Source organism: Terrapene carolina, unplaced genomic scaffold, assembly GCF_002925995.2.
Source record: "Terrapene carolina triunguis isolate 2854851 unplaced genomic scaffold, T_m_triunguis-2.0 Scaffold310, whole genome shotgun sequence".
Lineage (NCBI taxonomy): Eukaryota > Metazoa > Chordata > Testudines > Emydidae > Terrapene > Terrapene triunguis.
The window spans coordinates 1,111,830-1,132,899 of NW_020664661.1; the positions used below are offsets into that span (position 1 = coordinate 1,111,830).

A 21,070-nucleotide genomic window follows, 5' to 3' on the forward strand; every position below is an offset into this window, starting at 1 on the left:
AAAAAAAAAAAAAAGCCCCGATCGGCGGCACTTCAGCGGCAGCTCTACCGCCGCCGCTTCATTTTTTGGCAGCGATTCGGCGGCAGGGACCGAGAGGGACCAAGGGACCCGCCGCCGAATTGCCGCCAAAGACCCGGACGTGCCACCCCTTTGTGTTGACCACCCCAAGCACCTGCGCTGGTGCCTGGAGCCGGCCCTGAATATGGGACATTGTGGGATGGCTCCTGAAGGCTAGTAACAAGTCGACGTACGAAATGCAGTGTCTACACTGACACTGCGTCGACCTAACTACATCAACTGTGATTCTATGCTGCTCGGGGAGGTGGCATTACTAAATCAGCATAGAGAGGCACTTAAGTCAGCAAGAGCCAAATTCAAGCGAAGACACTTCCATGGCGAGGTTGGCACAAGGCAGCGAACATCAAGCTAACCGCGTAGTGTAGACTAGGCATAATAGACGAGCTGTTGGTGGGGAGAAGGGCATCAGTAGAAGAGTTTCTCCATTGTGCATCTTTCAACATGCTCAGTGTGTTTGCAGGATTATTGTTTGACAAGGCCGTATAGCTCCTTCCTTTTGATCACAGTACACTTTGGTCTCTCTCTCTCTCAAGAATTAATTACTTGATTATATTTTCTCATTGCTGAATCTTGAAAGCAGATGCACAAGGTAGCAAGTCAATAGTCTGTCAGCACATAAAGCAAAGCACTAGAGCAAACTCTTGCCAACAAAGAGTAGCTGCACAAAAAGTCTTCTTATTCTCAGTGACTGAAACACTTTTCTAGCTGCATTTCAGACTCAGCAGGTGCACATTCTATGCTGTGATGGAGAAGCAAATAAGTCTGTGAAACTGGCGAAGCTTTCGAGGAGGAGAATGCTCTATGCCAGGGGTAGGCAACCTATGGCATGCGTGCCAAAGGCAGCACGTGATCTGATTTTCAGTGGCACTCACACTGCCCGGGTCCTGGCCACTGGTCCAGGGGGCTCTGCATTTTAATTTAATTTTAAATTAAGCTTCTTAAACATTTTAAAAACCTTATTTACTTTACATACAACAATAGTTTAGTTATATATTATAGACTTATAGAAAGAGACCTTCTAAAAACGTTAAAATGTATTACTGGCACGCGAAACCTTAAATTAGAGTGAATAAATGAAGACTCGGCACACCACTTCTGAAAGGCTGCCAACCCCTGCTTTATGCGTATGCAGCACCTTCCACCTGCTGATCTCAAAGCACTGAGGTTTCTGCTGCTCTTGTGTGATATTCACTAGTTAAAATGGGATCTTTGTCTTAAAGTGTGAATGCAAGCAGCTCTGCAGTGTTCCTCTCATGCATTTAGTCCACGTTCACTCACTATACAAAGGAGCCATTGTTTCCAGTAATAGAGATGACCAGGCCCTGAAGTTGCACTGTATTATCAAATTTCTAGGCCTGTGACCTCCACCCCATAGTATCCCAGGTGGTACTATACCATGAGATGGGCTAGCATGCTCACCACTCCACCACCCCTTCAAAATGTGTGTGTGTTTAATAGCAGCAGCAACTCTACCCTTCAGTGCAAGACTCTCTGAGCCAGAGCCTCAGCTGGTGTAAATTGGTCTAGCGCTATTCCCTCTGTGTTGATCTTCACCAGCTGAGGCTCTGGCCCTTATGCTTATAAATTCCTCAAAAATGTCACTTCATGTAAATTACAGTCCCGTAAAATCAACTGCAATTCTCTGCAGACCATAATACTTTAGAGTGGGGGTTTCCAAAGCACTCAGAGTTGGCCTAACTCTGCTCCCATTGAAGTCAATGGGATTTTTACCTGTGCAGCTTAGACTAATTTTGATCACTCTGGAATGGGTTACCTAGGGAGGTGGTGGAATCTCTTTCCTTAGAGGTTTTTAAGGTCAGGCTTGACAAAGCCCTGGCTGGGATGATTTAGTTGGGTATTGGTCCTGCTTTGAGCAGGGGGTTGGACTAGATGACCTCCTGAGGTCCCTTCCAACCCTGATATTCTATGATTCTATTATTCTAATTTGAAAATCCCACGTGTAGCATTCCAATTTGCATGTCTGGTTTCTTACCTCACTTAATCGACAGCACTCATCCATGTACTCATCCAGGCTGTCGCTTGTGGGATATTTTTTGAGCTGATGTCCATGGAGCTGAAGTTCTTGCATCCTCCCAAAGGTCTCTTTGTAACGGTTGCTGATTGGCCTTTGCTCTTCTATGTGGGCAGCAGCTGGAGGAGTGTCTTTAATGGAAAGGTCTATCTCTTTCCTGGGTTTCTCTTCCAAATATTGTCCTTCACTTTGGCCAAAAAGTTTATTAGGACTTTCTCCCTCCTGACAGTCACTGAAATCTTCCAGGGAAGCTGTAGGGATCTGCACCACATCTGCTGCCTGGCTGTAATATTCAACTTGCTTTTCACTGTCTGAAGCACACTGGCTGGTTTCTCTGATGTCTTTACACTTTCTCATTATGACATGGTCAATTCCCGGAGAAGAAGAGGTGCTGAGCACTCCGGAGTCACAAGACGAGTCTCTGGTGTGAAGCACAAAGCTCTTCTCGGAGCCCGTTGGTGTAGACGGAGAATTGGCTCCACTTGGCAATTCAACCCCAGAATCCTCTGATTCAAATTTGGAGAATCTGTGAAGCTGGCACTTGGACTCTAAGGTGCTGAGGTCAGACAGCATGGCTACATAGTCTGGTTTTGAAGAGGTGTCTCTTGTGCCCAGATTTCCCTGGCATTCTAATGGGATGTCGACTTTGGGAAGCCTGGATTCCGCTGCAAAGTCCATGGCTGCAGGTGGCTCTCCTGTCAACCCCTGGGTTTGACTCTCTTCATTGCTCAGTATCTTCATGTTGGTCAGCACTACCTTGCCCTTGGATTGTGGGTTCTTCTTGCCTGCTAAAACACAAACAAGCTGACAGTCACAAAGAATTGCAAAATTCAGTCTGCTCCATAAAGCTTCCACTGTGGGGAAGCAATGGCAAATCGTCTCCTTACTCTCTTTCAAAACAAATCAATAGTGGGCAACACTTATTTTGGAAGTTACAGCTTCAGAATGTGTCACAGCTGCTTGTTACATTCATGGCTTATGCAGGCATTAGACAAACTTCAGGTGCCTGAGAGTAAGTTCCAATAATATGTGTGTATGTGTGAGTGAGAGAGACTTTTCCCAGCAAATTCTATTATGTGCATAGAGAAAATGTCACATACCACAAATACAGGTTATTAGTATGCAACACAAAGGCTCTCCACAGTAATGCAGTATTAAGGGCAGCACAGGTCTGTGTACCTAGAGTCTATAAGCAAGCAAGCCTCTTATAGCTCCTTCCTTAGAGGTTTTTAAGGTCAGGCTTGACAAAGCCCTGGCTGGGATGATTTAGTTGGGAATTGGTCCTGCTTTGAGCAGGGGGTTGGACTAGATGACCTCCTGAGGTCCCTTCCAACCCTGATATTCTATGATTCTATGATTCTAGCAGTATTGTGTTTTATGGACACAATATCCTTCAGGGAGAGTCATCATTGCACATAATGTTCCCAAATGCTGAATTTTTCATGTGGGTATAGGACTTAACTGACAGTTGTGAAAAAATCAGATAACCCCTTAGTGATTATACACATGCAGATGCTGAAGAGCCCAAGTAATTTAAGCTAAGATCTGCATTAACTTAAACTCAGAATTTTTCCTCCTAATCACCTCTGTCTTTTTCACGCCGTAAAAGCAGGAATGAGCACGACCAAATCTGGTTCTTCTGGCCACTCACATGTATTTTGGGTTAAAATGAATAATTTGCAAGCCATTTAGGTGGCAGTGTGGATAGCCATAGTAACAGGCAGTGACTTGGAAAATGAACCATGTACGTCGGGTGCTTGCTACTCTCTGTATTGTTTAGGTATGAAGTTCTCCCCAGGAATGAGAGTAGTTCATTTAAAGAGAAATGACATGGGAGCAGACTTGACCATCAGTGTTTGCATATGCATGAAGAAGCTTTGCTTTCATGGAGAATGTTTCATAGAATGAGAACACCCTAGCAGCAGGATTTATTGGACTGTGGAATTGTCTCCTGAGGGCCATGCTGGAAACCCATCTCAGGAGTCATTTCAAAATAGACCGGGCCAAATGCTAGGAAATATATTGAAGAACCCTACACCAGTTTAGGCTCCCTTACATTCAGTTAAACCCATTTGTTGACATAGGGGATCCTAACTTTTACATGCTTTTATATCCTCTCTGGGCACTGCACTGAAGCATGAACAGGTAAATGATCACCAGCTATGCCTAGGGAAGTTTTCCAACCTCTCCAATCGCTGACAGAAGTATTAACCCTTGGAGGATACTCAGAAGGATCCAGATAGAAATAGAAGGAGGGATCTTTGAGCAAGTGGGAATAGGTCACTGCCTTAGGGCATTTTCATCGGTATGATGGCCCTCAGGCTGTGGAAGAGAAGGTGTAATCTCCTCCTACATGAGGGGACAGGGTAAGGGAAAGCCAGAAAACCCATGGTTAATGCATCCAGTGCCACACAAAGAGCACCTTCAGATCAGAGCCCCACAACATTCCCCTTGGAAGTGAGGGACGTTGTTCCCAGACATGGGGTCAGGTTGTGATACTTCCACATACACTGCATAGGACCACACATCACAGATAGCTTCCCTAATCAGTGTCGGGGTATCACAGTGTCCTTGGTGAATGACCTCTGGCAATTGGCAAACTCAAAGGAAATTTGCCTTTGATATCAGTCGTTGTTTTACAGTGGGAACAATACCTCTTAATGCCAGTCAGTGACATTTAGGCCCTGGTTCTCCTCTCACTTTGCTCCAGATTTGCACCACGGTAAGTGAGAAGACAGTCAGGTCCCAAGTGTGTAATGAAAAGGTCACTAAGATAGTCCCTGCACCAAAGAGCTGACAATCTTTTATTCTGTGTTTGTACAGGGCCGAGCACAATGGGACCTTGGGCCATGACTGGGGCTCCTCGTGGTACAATACCCATAATAAACAATGATAGCTATAGCAAACAGTGGCTGGAGGAGAAAATGAAATGTTTGTCACAGTCTAGAATTCGCTCACTTTTCACTTCCCCTTTGCACTAGGCCCCCGCTGGTACAAATCGACATAGCTTTCATGGGAGCCGGGCTGACTTGCACCAGCGGAAGATCTGAACCCCCATTTCTTTTGTGTCTTTCCAGCTAACATTTTACAACCCAAAATGCCCATTTCAATCCAAGATGGATGCAAACTAAAGCCCTGGGTCCAACCCCTGGTGAACTCTGCAAAAGCCCAGAAACTCATTGAAATACAAAGTTTAGGTCATTGTGACACAGCACAGAGAGGGGCTACAATACCACACTCCACACATATATACACCTAACATTATACATCCGGTTTCATTTCCTTCCATTCCCCGTACTCTCTTCCTTCCTTTTTTCACAAACCATCAGCCATGTCAGACTGCTTTTCCTGATGATGTGATGGTTCTTCACTAGGGAGGAAGGGAACAAAAAACTACAGCTAGAAGGAAGAGCGTTCAGTAGACACGTCTCAGAATGTCCCAGAGACCCCATCTCAGCACCGTGCTCTCGTTCATTCCTCCTCCTGCTTTGCCCCATCACTCCAGCTTTTCCTGCTAACAGAGTCACTGGGCCTCAATAAGGCCAAGCTGGATATTACAAGAACTTTTTTCAGTTTTACTGATGTGCCTTCCATTTGCTGTAAAGTATCCATCAGGATTCCCTGCTCCAGTTTAATAACATCATCTGATATTGTATATATAGTAGCAGGTTCGGTCACTTCAAACTGAGATTTTCAAAGGTGTTTAAGGGAGTATGGGGTCCAGTCCCATTGACATTCAGGAGGAATTGGGTATTTAACTCTAGTCCTCTATGAAGATGCTGGTATTACCAACTAAGGAACTGAACCTATACACACTGAAGGCAATGGAGGCTTTGCCACTTGTCCCTGTCCCCTCTCACTTGCCACTGAAATGCAGCTAGCTCTGGGATGGAGCCTGGCACCTATGCAGCAATATACAGCAACACTACACAGTGATTTAGGACAAGAGGAATGTCATATCCTATTGAAACTCCAGGGGAAACTTAGCTGGGAGCTGCCTGAGCTGGGTTAACACCCTTACTCTTGTCACAAATGCCCCAGGAATGTAATTGACCACAAGGGATCAGGAACTAAGTTTTATATTTCACCCAAATAAAAGCACTTCCAGCAACAGAGTGCCTCACATCACTGAGCTGGGGAAGGGTTTATTCACTGCTGTGTCGGAAGCGTGCCACCTTCTCAACCACAACCTCCTCTTTACTGACCCAATGACATTGCACCATTATTGCATGTGGAATAAAAGGATAGTGGGCATAATTGATGGCAGCACTATGCCGAATGGCACATTAAACCCCAACATAAAAACCAAGTTAGAATCAGGAAGAGAGGAAAGTCAGTGCTGGGTTTTATTTTTAAGAACAAATTATGCAGCCATCATCTTTCCACCAAGGAGAAAGAGTTATTATGGACAATAACATTCCTTTCCAATAGGCTTCCGCATTGCATCTGACTGTTAATCAGGCCATGCATTTGCTTCACTGGAGAGTCCCTCATGGTCTTTCAATGTGTTCCTTATTTCTTGCTGAACTGGTTTCCCCCTGGTCTACGCTCAAACATTTTTGTTGGAAATGGGGAAGCGCCATAATAAATTGAGTTCTCCCTTGATACCAAAGTTGCTGCAGATGTGCTGATTCATAATGCTAGATGACTCTAAGAACAGTATGTAGTGTGGACAGGCTGGTGGTGGCAGAAGCAAATGAACAAATACAGAAGATGAAATCTGACCATCTAGGGTGCTTATGGAGCTCCTGTCACCATAGAAGCTGAGCCTGAGCACCTCAAAATCTCGAATGGATTTTCCTTCAATCCCCCTCACAGCAAAGAAGATGCTATCCCCATTTTACAGATGCAGGACAGAGACTCAGGCTATGGCTACAGGACAGAGCTTACAGCGGCACAGCTGTGGCACTGCTAGTGCAGATACTCTACACTAATGAGAAAGAGCTCTTCCGTTGACTTAATTACTCCAGCCCCCACGAGCGGCAGTAGCTATGTCAGCGGGAGAAGCTCTCTGCTAACATAGCACTGTCTGCACCAGTGCTTAGGTCGGTGTAACTTACGATGCTCATGAGGGTGGCTTATTTACACCCCTGAGTGACATAACTTATACCGCCATAAGCTGTAATGTGTACATAACCTCAGTAATATACCCAAGGTCCCACCGGAAATCCCTTCAGGCAGAGGCAGGAATTTACCCCAACTCTCGTGCATTCCAGGCTAGCACCTCAACCACAAGATCATCCTGTTTCTCCTTTCTGGAGGAACGATTTCTTTTTCATTTTCACTTAATGGTTCTGAGCCTGAAAACCTCATCCTTCCAAGGAGCCACTCCATTTTTCCAAAAGAATGAAGAGAGCCACACAGACTTTTCTGTTTCTCAGAGCTTTTAAGCAATGAACACAAGAGTGGTACAATCACAGCTCATATGTTTGAATATTAGCAAAGGGCCAGATCTTCAGCTGGTGTAAATTAACATCATTCTACTGAAGTCAGTGGAGCTGTGGTAGTTAACACCAGCTGATAATCTGGCCCACTAAGACTCCAAAGTAAAGTGGAGATGATGGATCATTCACCTACCTCTGTAACAATGCACCTCTGGGACAGAATGAGGCAAGCACACTGCACAAAGGTTTTTAAACACAGACGCGAGGCATAACTTCTCCAGTTAGTTCTACAAAGCGAATTAACAGTGGTAGAACATATTTACCCGTTGCATTTGGCCAGGCTACCACGATCAACACTTCCTGTGAAAGCTGCCAAAAGGTCTTGGTTTCAGATCCCATCTGAGAGATGGTGTTGCCAGACACAAACAGCCTTCTACCAGGAGGCTGTGGCATTGGTTCGACACTGCTAGAGAGAATCCAACCAATGATGATAGAATATTGTCTGTACCTACTTAATTACTGATACCACTTCTTGCAGTGATGACTTTCCTTGGAGAGATCCTAGCCAACTATTGTCTCAGCATAACTTGTGCTATTTCTCAGATAAACTATAGTGCCAAAGGCAGTATGGTCTAGTGAGTAAAACATGGTGCTGGGAAATATGAACTCCTGACTTCTGATACTGTGTCTGTTATGGATACTTCAGGGAGTTGCTTGGGCAACTCCCTGAAATGTCTGCATCTGCAAAATAAATGGGGGTGATGATAGAATCATAGAATATTAGGATTGGAAGAGACCTCAGGGGGTCATCTAGTCCAACCCTCTGCTCAAAGCAGGACCAACACCAACTAAATCATCCCAGCCAGGGTTTTCTCAATCCGGGCCTTAAAAACCTCTAAGGATGGAGATTCCACCACCTCCCTAGGAAACCCAATACAGTGCTTCACCACCCTCCTAGTGAAATAGTGTTTCCTAATATCCAATCTAGACCTCCACCACTGCAACTTGAGACCATTGCTTCTTGTTCTGTCATCTGCCACCACTGAGAACAGCCGAGCTCCATCCTCTTTGGAACCCCCCTTCAGGCAGTTGAAGGCTGCTATCAAAACCCCCTCACTCTTCTCTTCTGCAGACTAAATAACCCCAGTTCCCTCAGCCTCTCCTCGTAAGTCATGTGCCCCAGCCCCCTAATCATTTTTGTTGCCCTCCACTGGACTCTCTCCAATTTGTCCACATCCCTTCTGTAGTGGGAGGACCAAAACTGGACACAATACTCCAGGTGTGGCCTCACCAGTGCCGAATAGAGGGGAATAATCACTTCCCTCGATCTGCTGGCAATGCTCCTACTAATACAGCCCAATATGCCATTGGCCTTCTTGGCAACAAGGGCACACTGCTGACTCATATCCAGTTTCTCATCCACTGTAATCCCCAGATCCTTTTCTGCAGAACTGCTGCTTAGCCAGTCGGTCCCCAGCCTATAGTGGTGCATGGGATTCTTCCATCCTAAGTGCAGGACTCTGCACTTGTCCTTGTTGAACCTCATCAGATCTCTTTTGGCCCAATCCTCCAATTTGTCTCGGTCACTCTGGACCCTATCTCTACCCTCCAGCATATCTACCTCACCCCCGAGCTTAGTGTCATCTGCGAACTTGCGGAGGGTGCAATCCATCCCATCATCCAGATCATTAATAAAGATGTTGAACAAAACCGGCCCTAGGAAGGACCCCTGGGGCACTCCGCTTGATAGCAGCTGCCAACTAGACATCGAGCTGTTGATCACTACCCGTTGAGCCAGACAATCTAGCCAGCTTTCCATCCACCTTATAGTCCATTCATCCAATCCATACTTCTTTAACTTGCTCGCAAGAATACTGTGGGAGACCGTATCAAAAGCTTTGCTAAAGTCAAGATACTTACCTGCCTACCTCCTAGGGATATTATGAGGGTTGATTAGTTAATAATTGAAGATATTATGCATTACAGGCTCTGTGCAAACTGCAGTGAAAGGAACAGATACCTCTCAGGTGATTCACTAACATTTTACCCCTTGCTGTCCATTTCAAATAACTAAGCAGGATACCTACATGTGGGCTGTCAGTTTGTAAACCCCTGGAAGATGAGGTTAAGACTTTTCAATGTAGAGATCCTCATTACAACTCCAGCTTCAAGGCTTCTCCCTCCGTTAGGCCTTGTCTACACTACAAAGTTTTGTCGACAAAAGGCAGCTTTTGCCAACAAAACAGTGAATGTGTATACACACTGCAAGGTGACTTTTGGCGGCAAAAATGGCCTGTTTTGGCAACAAAATAAAACCACCCCGATGAAAGACATAAGGCTTTTTCCTCTAAATTTTTGTTGACAAAGTGCCAGTGTAGACACCACGCTTGGTTTTATCGCTTTAACTGGCCTCAGGAGGTGTCCCACAATGTCCATCGTGACCACTCTGGTCAGCAGTTTGAACTCCACTGCCCTGCAGCCAGGTAAACAACCCTCCGCCCCTCCCCATTAGAAGCCCCGGGAATTTTTAAAATTCCATTTCCTGTTTGCTCAGCATGGAGAAGTCTCATAGCATCTTCCCAGGTGACCATGGCAGGTTATCGCACCAAACACTCTCCTGCTTGGACCACTACGGAGCGGCTGGATCTGCTCAGTATTTGGGGAGAGGAGGCTGTGCAGTCCCAGCTGCGCTTGAGCCGTAGGAATTTTGATACCTACGGGCAAATTTCTCAAGGCTTGTATGAAAGGGGCTATGATTGGGACACGCTGCAGTGCAGAATGAAGATAAAGGAGCTGAGGCAGGTGAGGGAGGCAAACCGTCGCTCCAGTGCTGCACCTAAGACCTGCCAGTTCTACAAGGAGCTGGAAGCTATCCTTGGTGGCGACCCCACCTCCACCGCCAAGAGCCCCGTGGATACTTCGGCGGGCCTGGAGGTGGTAGAAAGAGCACCTAACCCAGAAGATGAAGAATTGACGAAAAAGTGGAGTTAGATGACGATGTGGAGCTCTTGGGGGGGTCGTCCGGTGGGGCAGGCAACCAGAAACTGTTCACCACTCCAGAGGTGTCTAGCCAGTCTCAGCAGTTGCTCTCCGGTGAGCAAGAAGCAGGAGAGGAGACGCCTGGTAAGTGGCTGTAGTTTGTGTAGAGTGGAGGTCGGTTTAGGGTATAGAAATGTAGAGGCTGGCTGTGTTTCTGTGTGCTGGACATTTCCCTGTGTAGCTAATCAGTACGGCAGAACAGGGTGTTGATGCACACCAAGGTCTCACGGGAATCCTCCAGAGAGAACTCCAGGAAAGTTTCCTGGAGGTACTCGGCAATCCTCTGCCGAAGGTTCCCTGGCAGAGCTGCTTTGTTCTTCACCCCATGGTAGGAAAATATCCCATGCAGGGACCAAAGCACACACAGGCGAGCAGCATAGGGAGCAGGGCAGAAGCCACAAACATGTAGTAGATGTACCCTCGCTTCCCTGATTACCCTTAGCAGTGAGATGTCTGCTAGAATGACCCCCACCTGTGGAAAAGTGTGGGAGAATTTTAGATTTTTTCCCCTCGTCAGCTGGACCACAACGCTTTCAGAGCACTCTTTTCCCCATGTGGAACGCCCCCTCCCCCTGCCCCCGCCACCAACACTCACCATGCTTTGGATGTTCGCAGAGATATGTGCCTGCCAAGGGTCAGTGACAAAGTGATTTTTATGTTGCAAAAGGTTTATTTTACTGAAATGTTTGAATGCTGTGTGTGAATTTAACAATCCCACTTCTGTGCATCATCCCCAGTGCTTCGGCAGATGTGGCCTTCAGGAACAGCCCCCACACACCAGCCGAGCGTCTCCACTAGATAAGAAAGCTCCCAAGATGGAGCAAAGAAGACATGTTCTGGGAGGTACTGCACTTCTCCAATGCAGAGAAAAGGGAACGCAAGGAGTGGTGGGAAGCCGAAAGGCAGGACAGAAAAGAAAATCAGGAGTTTAAGAACGCTACTGAGCAGATGATTAAAGTAATGGAGGAGCAAATGCAGATGCTGAAGTCCTTAGTAATGCTGCAGACTGAGCAGATCCATGCCCACCCTCCCCTGCAGCACATTCAGAACCATGGGCGGCGGGTATTGTAGTCAAGGGGAGGCTTTGCCTCCCCAAACAACCTACCGTGGCCCCACCCCCACGCCAGCATGCTTCCTGCAGGGACTCGGGGCTGCCACGGCGGCTGGTGCTGGGCCATGCTGCCGGCCCAGCACTCCGGGACTGGCTGCCTGAGCACCGGGGCTGGGAGCATGGCGATTCCGCTGACCGGCTGCCTGAGCACTGGAGCTGGGGGTGCGGTGGCCGCACTGCCCAGGGGCTGTGGGCATTGAGGCTGCGGTGCATCAGGGCTGGGGCCTTGCCCCCCTGCCCCCGGCCATCTGGCGCTGGAGCAGAGGGGCAACGGTGGGGTGATTTGGGCTCCTGCGGGGGGGGGGGAATAAGGGGAGTGGTGGGGCCTCGGGCACAAGGGGAGTGGGCGAGGGTTAGCCTCTTCAGGCGGCTAGGTTACGAGGTTCAGAACTCTTTTCCGTGCCTCCCCCCAACTCCACTCGCACAGTCCTTTCCACTTTCTGGGAATTCTCAGTTTCCCCTTCAATCCACCCCCTTGGGACAACTTTCAAAATAATAACTGGACCTACACACAGCTCTGAAAGTTGGCCCTTCCTGGTACCTCCTTACCTACCAAGCATCTGTGTGTGTGTTGTTTCTTGTGCAATAAAAGCAAAGTTTTTGAATGGTAACTCATCTTTATTTGTTTCCTAGAAATTCAGATAGCAGGTACTACCAATACATAAACAGGCAGTTTAATCATTTGCTTACTGGAATGTAAGGCCCCAAATGTCACCATTACTTCTTAGGAAAACTACATGTAATATAACATTGCAGCACCAATCACAGAGATATACATTACTGGTTCTCATTTTCAAAGTGGTGTCTTAAAGCCTCCCTGATTCAAATTGTCCCCTTCTGGGCTCCTCTGATAGCCCTGGTATCTGGCTGCTCAAAATCAGCAGCCAAGAGGTCCACCCCTGAGCAAACTTTTCACCCTTAGCTTCACAAAGATTATGCAACATAACACACACAACTATGACCATGGGATTATTATCCTCATTAAGGTCTAACCTGCCATAAAGGCATCACCAGTGTGCCTTTAATCTGCCAAAGGCACATTCCACTGTCATCTGGCACCTACCGAGCCTGTTGTTGAACCGCTCCTTACTGCTGTCCAGGTTTCCCGTGTACAGTTTCATGAGCCACGGCTGTAAGGGGTACACAGGATCTTCCAGGATCACTATGGGCATTTCAACATCCCCCACTGAAATCTTCTGGTTTGGAAAGAAAGTCCCCGCTTGTAGCTTTCTATACAGGCCAGTGTTATTGAAGATGTGTGCGTCATGCACCTTCCTGGACCACCCTGCGTTGATGTTAGTAAAACACCCATGGGTCATCCACAAGGTCCTGCAACACCCTGGAGAAGTGCCCCTTCCTATTGATGTACTCAGTCACAAGGTGATCTGGTGTCAAAATTGGAATATGTGTGCCATCTATCACCCCTCCACAGTTAGGGAAACCCATTTCTGCAAAGCCGTCCACTATTTCATGCACATTTCCCAGAGTCACAGTCCTTCATGGCAGGATGTGATTAATTGCCCCTCACACTTGCATTAACATAGCCCCAGTGGTCTACTTCCCAACTCCAAATTGATTTGCGACCGACCAGTAGCAGTCTGGAGTCACCAGCTTCACACAGCAATCACCACGTGTTTCTACACCATCTCTCATTCTGGTGTCCTTGCATCACAGTGCTGGGGCGAGCTCCACACACAGTTCCAGGAAGGTGGCTTTCCACATCTGAAAGTTCTGTAGCTACTGCTCATCATCCCACACCTGCATGTGGATATGATCCCACCATTCTGTGCTTGTTTCCCAAGCCCAGAAGCAATGGTCCACCCTATGCACCTGCTCTGTGAATGCCAAAAGCAATCTAAGGTTGCTCCTATCCAGATCACACAGAATGTCAGGCACCTGGGAGTCTTCTTCAGTTAGGAACTTCGCGATTAACTGCACTGCCATCCGCGATGTCTTCATGACAGTTAACAGAGCATAGGAGAGCAGGGTGGGATCCAACCCTTCACACAGAGAAGGGCCATTGAAAATTGCCGTGAAAGAAAGCCAGAAGCCCATGGAGTGCTGGGACAGAAAGCAATGCAGCATGGGACATTGAGCCTGGTTCCAAGATGCACCGCGAACCACTCCGCCTTCCCACAACACCTAACGACAGAAGGTGTCGAGCAGGACTGTGGGATAGGTACCCATAGTACATTGCTCACACTGTTGATGATAGTGCCCCAACTGTGGACGCGCTCTGCTGACAGAGGGAGCAAGTGTGAACATGACATTCTGGTTTTTATTATGCCAATTTTTATGTGTCAACATCACTTTTGTCGACAAAACTTGGTAGAGTAGACAAGGCCTTAGTCTACTTTTCCAAGCACATTTTTCCCTCTTAAACAATAACCAGTGACAGTAGGGGCACAGCCAAACCCAAGTGCATGGGGTGCACTCTGAGCAAAGGAACAAATGATATTCCTACACGTGTAAGCAGGCAACCACTATCAAGCTGTTTTCTTTGTTTCTTCAAACGAAGGGGGAAATGACTCCTGGGCCTGAACTGAACCCCCTCGGTCTGCTGTCACCAAGGCACTCAGAATCCACATCCAAATCCAACTCTTGCAAATGGCCTCCAGCTTTATACTGGGCCAAGCCAGAACCCACATTGAAATCCACAAACTTGGGAGTGTTCATAAACCAGATCCAAAGTGTGCACCTTCAGTCTGTCTCTAGAGGAAAAAAAATAAAGGCCAAATTCTGCTCCCAGTTACACCAGTGCAACCCCAGTGAAGCTAATGGGGTTCCACTAGGGGAGGTGAGAGCAATATTTGGCCCCTGATGCAAAAAATTTGAGGTTATCTCACAAACTATAAAATCCCACCACTACTTTTAAATGTCTGGATAGAGTAGGCATCTGTGTAGGGCTGGGGTCACCACATTAGAATCCATACACTTCAGCTTGATTTGGGCCCTTCTTCTTTGGGACCCCATTATTTTTACACCTGTTCATCCTTAAATGTTGCCATCCTATATATGTAGAAATGATAGTACCTGAATCTCACAGATCTGAGTGTAGGCAACTGGTGTGCTGTGACCTGTGTTCATAATGATCTCCCTGGTGCCTTGTGCACACCCCACCTGTTTGCTGTGTCCATCCGCTGTCTCTCGTTACATTGCATGTAAGTGTTTTGGGACAGGGACCAGCTTTGCAGGTGTTACCGTAATACAACTAATAAATAGCACTAATAATCACAGCCCTAGAGTGACGCGCTCATCTTAGCTACAGAGCAAGTACAGCATTGCCAGCTTCCCACACGCTGTCCTACTGTATGCCTCATGCCTTTCTCGGAGGCACCGACCCTAGGAGTGAGGGGCTGCTTCAGTCCTTGGCCATTATGCTGATGCTGCCATCAAAGGCACATCCTGTGATGTGGCTGTTGCCTACTAGGAGCTGAGCTAAGACCCCTTATCTCCATCTATCACATCCAGTAGCACCCCCCAGCAGCTCCTGATCCCATCCCCAGCAGAAGCCCCCAGGCGGGGGAAGCCCCAGCGCCCCCACCCTTCCAGGCAGAAGCCGTGGGGTGGCAGGGGAAGCCCCCATGCCCAACCCCGTTTCCCAGCAGAAACACAGGGCAGGAGAAGCCCCAGGCCCCAACCCTGGTCCCCTGCAGAAGGGGGGAGGGCTGGCGGGGGAAGCCCCAACACCGGGACCCCGCTGCGGCCCTGGTACTGGAGGAGCTTTCACTTCCCGCTATGCCCCAGGTCAAGGCGCAGGGACAGAGCTTCTCCAGTCTTGGGACCGCAGTGTGGGGGTGAGAAAGGAGCAAAAGGGGTTGTGGGGTTGGGATGGAGGGACCCTGGGTGGAACAGGGGCAGGCCCCAGGGAAGGGGCAGTGAGCGGGGCCACAGGCAGAAAGGTGCCCCCCACGTGCTCTGGCCCAGGACCCCAGGAAACCTTAATCCGCCTCTGATCACATCCCAGGTACCACAGAAAATAAATAACAATCATACCTAGCTTCCCCATCAACAGATCTCAAAGCGCTTCACAGAAGAGCTCAGTATCAGAATCTCCATTTTACAAATAGGGACCCTGCAATGCCAAGAGAAAAAGTGACCCAGCAAACTGGTGACAGAGCTAGGACTAGAACACAGGTCTCCTGAGTCCTCATCCAGGGTGCTCTTCACTAGGCCACACTGCCTCACTTGTGCACAGTTGTCTGCAGATGGTGAGGATGTTAAGTCACTAGTGACTTAGATTAAAGTGGATGACCTAGAGGTGAAAGGCTCCATTTCCCATTCCCATTCCTCTCAGCCATCCATTTCCCTTTCCTTTTAAACACACTTTATCCTTAGCTTCTTGTTCCCTGTCATGTGTTAGGTTTTCTTTAATTTCTCTGTCAGGATTTGGCACAGGTGGCATTTCCCTTCATTAAAAGCCCTTTCATCAGAAAAAAAGTGGAATTTCCCCCCTGCCCCCAAACAATGAGATCTGCATTTCCTAGAATTTTTTTTAAAAGGGTCATTTCCTTTCTGAAACAAAAGGCATTTTTTGCCTCTGACTGCCTTCACTGTATGTGCTGAGAAAGGGAGCAGGTTTGAGAACCACGGTCCTAATAATGGTGTTTACTCCCACAGTGCATTTTAACCACATAGTGTAGTATGTTTGCAGGATGCAAATTACAGATTCATAATTGTGAATATTTACACCAGAAACCTGAGTCTGAGAACTATGCTCATCCAATCAGGAAACCGAGATGGTGTCCAGTCAAATTAGCTCAAACTTCAAATTCGGAATAAATCATTTTGAGAAGATGGTGATTGATTTGCGGACCAGAGGTGAAGGATGAAATTCACTAAATGATTAATTCAGAGTGAATTTCAGATGAAATTCAGAGTGTTACAAGTTGGTCTCTCAGCAAAGATAACAAAGCACTTTGGGGCAAAAGATGATCTCTGAACTGCCAATATCATTTCTTGTAGGTCCAGGGATATAATGATGCTGCTTGGTTCACAACAGAGCCACGCTCGGGAGACAGTGTTAAACGCAGTGTAAAGTGGACATTGATAAATTAGAGGGGGAAATGGGGATTTCCCTACATGCCCCTGAATTTCCCCACAGCCTCCCAGTGGTCAACTAGCTACATTTACAGTGTTGCCAATTTAGTCATTGATTGGAAATTTGAATTGAAATTGAAACATTAATATGCACTTTAAAAACATGTAAGTATATGATCAAATACTTGTACTTGAAAAAGCATAACAGGTTTGAAAAGTATGAACAAAGACTAGCTTCCTCACACAGCAGTTGTTTTTTATGACAATGTTGGTGCATTCGTTTTGGTGATGTTGGCCAATCTAATAATTTCAAATTATAATTTGTAAGCAAGGTCTGAATGAGCTCTTCCCTGACAGCAAGTAATGAGCCGGGGGGAGGAGGGAAGGCTTCAGGACCAGACTGTATTTAGATGAACATACCTACTCTGCCTTGGTATCCAACAGACAGAGATGTGTTGCCCAAGAGATCAGTTTTAGCTGGGGTTGGGTTACAAATCACTTTTGTACTGAATGCAGGGGTAATGAAATGTTGTTACTGTATGAATAAAGGGCAGCAGAACTGTACTTAGCCTGTCCTGGTTGAGGGGGTCACATTTGGTGCTTAATTTGTGCCAAGTCTGAGCCCTGGCACATCTAGGCTTGATGTTCATAGCCCCAAGACCTCTGGGCTTGCCACATCAGTTATGAAAGTAAAAAACTTGCTTGAGCCCTGGCACCTCTTTCATTACAAATTAAGCATTGGTCATGCTCGACTGAACTGCACTCACTATCCAAGGGTTTTGGATGGCAGAGAGAGAGAGAGAGAGAGAGAGAGGGTGGGGACAGGTGTTTTTCTTGGTGGTGTGGGCTCTGCCTAAGAGTCACAGGCACTATTTGACCTGCCCCCCTCCCTTGTTTAAAGATAGAGATGATTAGGCTCCATAGAGAGTCATTTGTTTTTGAAGTGACCACTAGATCTGAAATCACTGATAATCAGGTCTGTGCTTAGACCTGCTGTGTGACAGCATTTCTGTGGAAGACCCTGCCCAGCCTGCACTAGCAGTGAGGTTCCTCCATTAAGAGCTGAAATCACTGAGAGTTCAGTAAAACCTCAATAGACCGACTCACCAAGGTCACAGTGGCAGGTGGCAGCAGAAGGTGATGGCACAGGGCCATTGGCGACGGAGCAGTGGAGTGAACGGTGGCATAATGAACAGTGGCCAGAGCAAGCAGCTGCAGTGAGTGGCTGAACGAACAAGCAAGGTGCCTTCATCTCCCCACCCTGCCAGGGTGGGAGGTGAACTCATGTGAAAGCACCTCTGAACTCTGAGTCTTCACTGACCCAGGACACCAACTATGAGTGGGGTGGGGTGGAAGGAGAAGGATGGGCATATTAAAGGAACATTTCATTGTTGGACTATGTTTTAGTGACTTTGTTCCAGAATGCTAGATTTGTGACTAGGAAACTTATAAAAATATACATTCCTAGTGGGCCAAGATTTTTAAAATGCATTATTTGCCAAGGTCATTATCTCACATTGTCACTATCTTGAGAGGCCATTATCTTGGGGAGTTTCTGTACTAAACATTTTTATTATATTATAATTACTTTTTACATAAGAACAAACGAATGGTCATACTGGGTCAGACCAAAGGTCCATCTAGCCCAGTATCCTGTCTTCTGACAGTGGCCAATGCCAGGCGCTTCAAAGGGAATGAACAGAACAGGGTGATTATCGAGTGATCGATCCCCTGTCGTCCACTCCCAGCTTCTAGCAAACAGAAGCTATGGACACTCAGAGTATTGCATTCCTGCCCATCCTGCTAATAGCCATTAATGAACCTATCCTACATGAACTTATCTAGCTCTTTTTTGAACCCTGTTATAGTTTTGGCCTTCACAACATCCTCTGGCAACAAGTTCCACAGGTTGACTGTGTATTGTGTGTTGTGTGAAGAAGTATTTCCTTTTGTTTGTTTTAAACTTGCTATTAATTTCATTGGCTGACCCCTACTTCTTGTGTTATCTGAAGGAGTAAATAACACTTTCTTATTCACTTTCTCCACCTCTGTCATATCCCCCCTTTGTCGTCTGTTTTCCAAGCTGAAAAGTCCCAGTCTTTTTAATCTCTCCTCATATTGAAGTTGTTTCATACCCCTAATCATTTTAGTTGCCCTTCTCTGTGTACCTTTTCCAACTCCAATATATCTTTTTTGAGATGGGACAACCAGAACTGCATGCAGTATTCACGATGTGGGCGTACCATGGATTTATATAATAGAAGTGGAGGAGCTTGGTTTGCCAGACTAATCAGCAAACCAATGCTGACAACCTAGGTGAAAAGGCTGCAAAATACCAAGCCTTTGGACTGCATCGACATGCAGAAAACTTTATAAGCCAGTCACTGTCAAAGCCAATTTTAGAAGTACTTAATGAGGCTGTTAAGAATGCTAGAAACACAACACAGTTTATGCAGACAAACATGGCTGTCACATCATACTTTCTATTTAGGCAAGAGATACCACACACTACAAACTGGAGGTCAATGTTAAGTGCATTGTCACTTGTTAATCCTGAAGTTGGACACTGATTCTGACCAAGACCGGCAAATGCTCACTATCTTTCTGCAAGAAACTCAACTGACTGGTTAGAAGCATGTGATGTGACAGTGAAAGACTCAGCAGTTTAAAAAGTGAAGAACTCTCTCACCGCATTCAGAAAATTTGCATACATGGCCGAGGAATGCACTAATGTAAATGGGCGTCAAGTATTAAGTCATTGCATATGTTATCTTGATGTCAGTGGTAGGCCAGTAGATGCATTTCTAGATGTTCAGGTTATAAAAGACACATTGACTGCATTTGTGACAACCCACATCTTAGAAGAGTTAAATGCTTGTAGATTGAACCCCAAAGAGATGGCTGCTTGTGCATTTGATGAAGTTGCAAACTTCTCTGGAAGACAGTGGAGTATAAACTTTGCTCAGAGAAAAGTGTAGCCCTAATCTCTCCTATACACACTGCAGAGGCCATCTATTCCAAATAGCACTAGTACGAGCTGCAGAATCTTCAAAAGACATTTAAAAAGCCATAAATTTAATTTCTTCATTATACTTTTTTTTTTTTCAGCAAGAGTCCAAAAGGACTGAACATCTTAAAGTTCAAATGAGTCCAACCTGGGAAAATCCGCAGGCTTTCTCATAAATGATCCGTGGCTGTTGTCTTAAAATTACTGCAACCATTATTATTGGCTCTGGAAAGTATCTACCGAGATGGGACGGATCTAAGTAGTGAGACTGGTGGACTAGTTTTGCTACTAAGTTCAGAGAAGACTTTTGCCAATCTCTCTCTTGTAAGTCTACTGTTGAAACCACTTGGGTCATTAAACAATGCCATCCAGGCATCTGCTACAACAGTAGTAGATCTTTGTCCAGCAATAGAAGCTACACTTGGATCAGATAGCCATTGAAAATGTACTGGAAGAAGCAAGGATTTCAGTTCAGAAGCTGACTAATTAAGGCACTTAATATTGACTCCTTAAGTGAAGAGAACAAATGCTTCTTGTCAAGCCAGCTGAAAAAGTACACAGATTTGATTCTTACAAATCTACAACAGCAACTTTTGGATTCTACTCAACTGGATTTACGTAGCTGGATTTACGTAGCTATTACAGATGCCTGTCTCATAAAACACCGACAGTTGAGTGGAGAGTGAGGCACTACCAGCAATGGGGCTGCTATGTAATCAGGACAGAATAAAGAATTTGAACACAGAGTGGAATATCATATGATGAACAAATGAAAATTTGACTTCAACTTCTTTATTATCACTAGTGGTTCGACCCAAACTTTGTGCTATGTTTCCTGGAATGAAAGAAGTAGGAATTCATCTCTTGCTACTCCCAGGCATAACAGCTACAACTGAGCATTCTTTTTCCTCATTGAATAGAATTTTGTGTTTGAAAAAGGAGTCACCTTCCAAGTTCTGCCTGATCATGAGCATATCATGAAGGACTGGAAGTATCGGACACATGAGAAGTCACCAAAGATGAACGCACTGCATTCGAGAAGTTCATTAACAGAGTTGTGCAAAATTACAAGAAGAAACCAAGAAGGATGTAGATGTAGTGCTTCATAGTAGGCTTGAGTAGCCAGCTTTAATTTGTGTGATATTTTAAAACATGAGTTAAATCTAATAAAATGGTCGTGAAACATTTTTCAGATTTTACTATCATGCCATACAACCCACCTGCGCCCTCACGGTCTCACCCCTCATCAGCCATCACTCCTTCTGTATATTCAAACACCCCCCTAATTTCAATTCCCGGGGAAAACACTGGGGGGAGGGGGGTTAGTGAAGGACGACAAAAATGATAAGGGGATTTTACATATGAGGTGTTAAGTTAAC

At 46.2% G+C, this 21,070-nt stretch overlaps 1 protein-coding gene across 2 annotated transcripts in view; it reads right to left on the reverse strand.

The window, feature by feature from the left end:
• LOC112114574 overlaps positions 1-21,070 on the reverse strand; it is a 63,354-nt gene that overhangs the window by 34,318 nt on the left and 7,966 nt on the right. The window contains exon 2 of one of the 2 annotated variants that reach the window (XM_024211356.2): positions 2,072-2,895. In XM_024211356.2, coding sequence (XP_024067124.1) covers positions 2,072-2,895 — 824 coding nt within the window. Of the gene's footprint in view, positions 1-2,071; positions 2,899-21,070 lie in introns of both variants that reach the window. The other variant, XM_024211355.2, reaches the window with a different exon arrangement.